At 50.0% G+C, this 6,236-nt stretch overlaps 1 protein-coding gene across 6 annotated transcripts in view; it reads right to left on the bottom strand.

Annotated features, from left to right (window-relative positions):
• Positions 1–896: 896 nt before the first annotated feature.
• Positions 897–6,236, bottom strand: part of scube1 (signal peptide, CUB domain, EGF-like 1) — a 74,317-nt gene continuing 68,977 nt past the window's right edge. For 5 of the 6 annotated variants that reach the window (XM_086201371.1, XM_086201372.1, XM_086201373.1 and 2 more), the window contains 4 exons: positions 5,991–6,188; positions 5,253–5,405; positions 5,078–5,157; positions 897–4,876 (listed from right to left, as the gene is read on the bottom strand). In XM_086201371.1, coding sequence (XP_086057497.1) covers positions 4,724–4,876; positions 5,078–5,157; positions 5,253–5,405; positions 5,991–6,188 — 584 coding nt within the window. In that variant the 3' untranslated portion in view covers positions 897–4,723. Of the gene's footprint in view, positions 4,877–5,077; positions 5,158–5,252; positions 5,406–5,990; positions 6,189–6,236 lie in introns of those variants that run through there. The other variant, XM_086201376.1, reaches the window with a different exon arrangement.

The following is a 6,236-nucleotide window of genomic DNA, read 5'->3' as shown; positions in this document are numbered from 1 at the left end:
TTTATCTTTTTCATTCAGGTTGATAGTACTAGTATATCTTTTACACTCAGGTTGATAGTACTCGCAGTACTAGTGAGGCACACGGCAGCAGGTGTGAGGGCAGACGGAGGAACAGAGCGGCACACAGTTTAGAAGTAGGTCCTGGTCACTGATGGAGGACAGAAACATCAGCAGAACAGCAAAGACAACGCGGCGCCACATGAAGCCCAGAGCGGTCATCAGCAGCAACGTCCTGACATCACGGACGTCTGACCCTGGCGTGGTGACATCAGCAGCTCTGTGGAGGAAATCCCTGCCATGTTAGAACCGGACGTCCAGAAGCAGAAGGCAGAGAACAAAATATGAGAAGCAGAGAAGATTATAGCTTAAACAGACACACAACAGAGACAAACAGAGACATAACAGAGAAACAGAGACACAACAGAGAAACAGACACAACAGAGACACAACAGAGAAACAGAGACACAACACACACAACAGAGAAACAACAGAGACAAAACAGAGAAACAGACACAACAGAGACACAACACAGAAACAACAGAGACACAACACACAACAGAAAAACAACAGAGACAAAACAGAAACAGAGACTCAACAGAGAAACAGAGACAAAACAGAGAAAGAGAGACATAACAGAGACACGACACACACAACAGAGAAACAGACACAAAAGATGCACAACAGACACAACAGAGAAACAGAGACACAACTGAGAAACAACAGACGCACAACAGACACACAACACACAGAGACACAACAGAGAAACAGACGCACAAAAGAGAAAAACAGAGACACAACAGACGCACAACAGAGACAAACAGAGACACACAACGGATAAACAGAGACACAAAAGACACAAACAACAGACACGCAGTTGATTTTCTGCTATTGTTTTATTTGAGTTTCATGAACCAAACAATGCAAAACACTGTTATATCTTCTCTCTTTGGGTACAAAGAACTAACATGTTACAACAATCCCTCTACAAGATGTAGTAAAGTACACACACACACACACACACACACACACACACACACACACGGGAACAGTCAGTTGGTCTATTACAGAAACCCATTAATCTCACTGCTTGTAAACAGATACACACAACCTAGTGTTTCTCTCTCTCAGACACACACACACACACACACACAAACAAATACATTCTCAAAAAAACCAAATCAACGATACATTTCCATCTCACTTTGTCGTAACACTAACGCGTGTCCCTCTCTACCAGGAAGTAGACCGCACCACAACCAGCCTGACAAACCCCGTCTGTCGCTCTGATCTGGGGGTTCTGGAGACGATCCAGTGATAGGAGCAGGAACTGCAGGGAGCCACAGAGCAGCAGAGGCATCCGCCTCTCAGCCATGGCGCTCCTGGAGAAGCCAACGACTCCACAAACTTGTTGATGACCTCATAGAGGAAGGAAGTTGGTGTCTCCGGGCAGTTCACAGACCCGCCTTGTCGCCTGCTACAGGTCACAAGTTGAGTATTTGGTGTGACTGCAGACCTTCCTCATACATGATGATGTCATGTGGAATCGTCTAGGCTGCAGGGTGAAGCAGAGGAGCAACACATGCCAGTGTGCAGCGGGGCGGCGCGAGGGTGAAGATGAGGTATGGCGTGTATCTGCTGGTATTCTACATTTTGGGTTTTCTGTTCTGGATTAACAATTATTGTGTGTGAACCAAAGCTTGACATGCCTTGTTCCTCTCTGTCCCTACGGCAACCAGCAGTCTCAGGAAGTGACGGAGCCTTGAAAATGGCAGTCAGAGCGAAGTCCAGGACGAAGACTCTTGTTTCAGCTTCATCTGGTGTGGGGCTTTGCTCCAGTCTGACCCGTTAGCTCGGTGTCAGTCTCCACCACAGCGAGCTGCTGACCCAGTCAGCCTTCCTATGTCTACAGTGGAAGCAGAGCTTCCTCAGCCTGGCTGCTTGCTCTCCTGCCCCCCCGCTGTGCCAGATGTTCAGTTCTACCTCCGCCCCCTTCAGTAGAACGGATAAATGCATGAGGAGGAGGGACTTAGCGACTTAGGAACTTGTCATTAGCTGTCAAGGTGGGTACTGAGGACCAACCCCGCCCCAGGCTGAACCAAGGGGGCTAGGGGGCTAGGGGGCTAGGTGACACCCCCCCCCCCCCCCGAAACAACTGCTGAGAAACAAACTCTGCTTATTGTCACAAGCGTCTATGAGCAGTCAGAGGGATGCCTGGAGCAGGAGCCAGTGGCAGAGTGACAGTCGTAGCTGGAGGCCACGTCAGACGCCACTGAAACACTGAGTCAGCGTTTAGTTCACAGATGACCTGTCGTGATGTTTGGACCCGCCATGAAAGCCGTAAGGGCTTCAAGGACCACTGACCCAGTCTGGTGAGGAGACATGAGCAGCTCCAGAAATACGGCTGAAGCCATCATAGAACCGAAAGCCTGTCAAGAGTCCAGACTGCTGCATGTGCATGGGTTCTGTCCGTGTCCTGGTCCCCCTGCCTCGACCCCTCTCTCTCTCTCTCTCTCTCTCTCTCTCTCTCCTCAAACTAACGTCATTGACAGAACGTGTCCCTAGGTCTCTGTTGGTTGAGTGTCATGACATCACTTTTCTTTTTAAGTAGAATCTACTTGACTGAACTGGACTTTTAGTGGAATTTCTTGGCAGGAAGGAAACTTCAGAACGTGCTTCATCCTGACGAGGCTGTTGATGGATTCACTGTCTTGATTTAAACCCTAAACCAAGACTTTTTATTTCATAAGACACAAAATGTCAGAGAAAAGCAGTTACCAAGTACCGAGCACGTGCAGGTTGACCCTCAGTGCACCTGGTCTCTTGTGTGCTGACCTGAGGACGGTGGGACGCTTTTAGGACTTTGTCTTTGGAAGATTCTCCTCAGTAAACAGGGTTAGCAGGTCAGAACCTCCAGCAGAGACGTGGCTGTCTTCTTTCTGCCCGGCACAAAGACAACAAGCTCCCGCAGCAGCAGGCAGGAGTCATCAGCCCCACTTCCTGTTCCATCTCTCGGCATGTTTTGTATCATAAGACAACAAGAAAAAGTCCACCGGCTTTCAGTCGAAGGTGCAAGTGCTACGGACACTCTCCCGCACGCCACTACGCCACATCTACCGCCAGACAAACACTCGGGTCACGACACTCCAGCTTCTCCTGTCCAGCCACGCTGTGCAGACACGGTCCATCTTTCATGTGGTGAGACAACAAGTAGCAGTGTGAAAGAGACTGAAACTCTCAGCTTGATTCTAAAAACTAAAGCACATTACGAACACGGACATGGAGTTAATGAAGGAGACTGCATCTGGATGGGTGCAGATGTTTTTAGTACGAAAACACAGGGTTATAGTTTTTAATAGTGCCGTCATATAAGAGGCCATCGCTCTGGCTGCTAATGACAAGGTGGAGAAAGGAGGACCATGAGGACCAGGAGGACCATGAGGACCAGGAGGACCATGAGGACCAGTGAGGACCAGGAGGACCAGCGAGGACCATGAGGACCAGCGAGGACTGCGAGGACCAGCGAGTACCTGGAGGACCCAGGACCCAGGACAGTTCTCTGCTGTGTCTGTGTGTGCATGAGTAGAACCCCAGTCTCAGGCTTGGACACGTACCCTGAGCAGAGGGGGCAGAGACAGCAGGCCGAGCTCCTCTCCTCTCTTCTCACCACCGTATGAGACACCAACATAGCAGGTAACAAATGTGTGATTAAGATCTTTTTCCTACCGTTTAAAAAAGGAGATTCAAGTGCAATTAATGTTCCAAATATTAGTTCCATCACATTCGTGTCTCTAAAGTAACGTCTGTTACTGCAGGGTTCTCTTCGGACTACGTCTATCTTTTTCATTTTAAGTACTACAGTCCAGACCCCAGCGCTGCCATCCCACCCACCGAGACACTCATGTTCACTCTCAAATGTTGCTTCCATTCCATTTCCCACCTCCACGTGTTAGTGCACTGATGTCCTCTGGTTCAGTCTGGTGCACGTCAGGGACCAGTATAAAAACCCAGTTCAGGACACGCGGCTGCACAGAGCGCGGTGCACCTGTGCATGTACACTCTTTCTACAAATCTATAACATCTGTGGGGGCCTCTGACATGTTGAGTAGAAATATAGAAAATTAAAACAAAGTAAAGCAAAGTGAAACACATGAAGAGAAAGAAAGAATGCTGCCGGTAGTTAGAGAGGGTGCAGGTGTCCGGGGCAGACGGAGAAGGTGTTTGACCAGTATGCTTCCTGTGCAACCAGGGGCCTCTGCTTGTGCTTTACAGGCTGGAAGAACTATTAATTTACATTTTTAATGCTGAGCTAAAATGCAGATTTGTTGAACCTTTTAAGTGAACAAGAAAGAGCTTCATGAGCAGGTCACGTTTCATGTGTGTTCTTTTCTGATCAGTAAAACATTCACAAATGAACCAAAATGCTGAGTAATGACAAGTGTGTGACGCTAGGAAACTGGGTTTTCTTTGGGAAAAGTACCGATGTCTTTGTACACCGTCGTAGCGCTGCCACACGTCTACTTCTACGTGTAGAAAAATGCACAGTGTACCTTCGAACATGTTCACAGGTCTTTGAAACACACGGGTCAAACTGGGAAAGAGCAGCATTGGGGGGGGGGGGGGTTATATAGTACAAGATAAAAGGATGAGGGATGACATCATGTGACGAGCTAGACTGGCGCCAGACGCTGGGTGGGGTGAACTGGGCCTCCCAGGCAGGACGCCTCTATTTGTACGGCCGTAGGAACCTGGTGACTTTGGAGCGCAGCAGCTTGATGAAGGAGCGAGGGAACATCTCTTTGGACTCCTGTGCTGTGTACCTGAAGTAGTTCTGGGGGTGGGCCAGCACGTCAAACAAGGCCTTTATGAGCTTTTTGTCCTGGGGGAGGACACATGGACCGTTAGTGGGTAACCTGTCCTGACCCAAAGGGCGTGTCATGAACAACGGAAGGAGAAACTTATGGATACGGACATTTGACGTCTGAGCAGTAATCTGAAAGTGGCGTGTGGTCTAAACCCCACCCACATGCAGTTGTCTGTCTGGGAGGACGGAGACAGACGCAGCAGAACAAGACGTTACCTTCAGTATTTCCTGGTGGTTCTCAGAGGCGTAGAGCCGGCCGTCCCTCACTATGTCCTCTATCAGCTGCTGGTAGTCCTCTGGAACACAACCAGGTTGGGCACAAGCTCAGCACGTTCACTCTGAGTCTGTACACAGAACGCCACGTGACACACAGGTGCTGCCGCTGACTCACCGTCATAGGTGACGTATGGCACCTGGAAACCTTTGCCACTGTTGCCCTCATTGGACTTGAACTGGATCCAGAGTTTGCGAGAGCGCGAGGTGAAGGCGATGGGGCGCTCGTAGGTCTGACACGTCTCGTAGGTGGTGATGGAGGTGGGCAGGGCTGAAGCACACAGGGCAGGACCGGCTGGTGTCAACACACCGGAGGAGCTACGCCCTCAACAACACACACCTCGTGTGTTTCAGGAGGAAGGAACACGCGCGCGCGCGCACACACACACACACACACACACACACACACACACTCGCTCACGCACATGCGCACGCACACACACACACACACACACTCGCTCACGCACATGCGCACACACACACACACACATGCGCACACACACACACACACACACACACACACACACTCTCTGTTTTGGAGAGTGGCATTAACAGGTACTGGTTTGCTGCTGACAGGTGGTGATGCTACAGGCGTACACTGGGTGGTGCTCTGACTGGTAACCCAGGTGAGGGGGGGCTCCAGAAGACACAGGAGTATCCAATGGTCACTCTCCATCGACACACACCTCACACCCTTTATACACACCTTATACACGCTTCACACCATATAAACACCTCACACACCTCATACACGCCTCACAGTTTTTGTGATCAACATGAGCCGCCTACACTGAGACTTGTAGTAGATGGAGTGATGGGTGATGTAGTTTCTAAAAGTATCAAAGAGTGTGTTTACCGCTCTTTCTCATGACCAGCACATCTCCACATTCATCCTCGATGGGGAGGAATATTTCTGGTACCACAATGAGAATCCGCCTCTTGTGTGGTGGGTTGATAGTCCAGACGCAGTCCACGTTGGACGGGTAGTCTCCCGGGTAGTTGGGAGACTCAATGTAGCCCGTGTACTCGCCCAGCTCCCCGCCACACAGCTGGTCTAGGGGGAAAGCAACACCTCATGATCATGTTCCCGCTGCATGTGTGT

Source organism: Aulostomus chinensis, chromosome 4, assembly GCF_037954235.1.
Source record: "Aulostomus chinensis isolate RoL2024-O1b breed Wild chromosome 4, RoL_Achi_v1.0, whole genome shotgun sequence".
NCBI lineage: Eukaryota > Metazoa > Chordata > Actinopteri > Syngnathiformes > Aulostomidae > Aulostomus > Aulostomus chinensis.
Note: the sequence above shows the minus strand (reverse complement) of the source record. Positions and strands in the feature narration are given on the sequence as shown.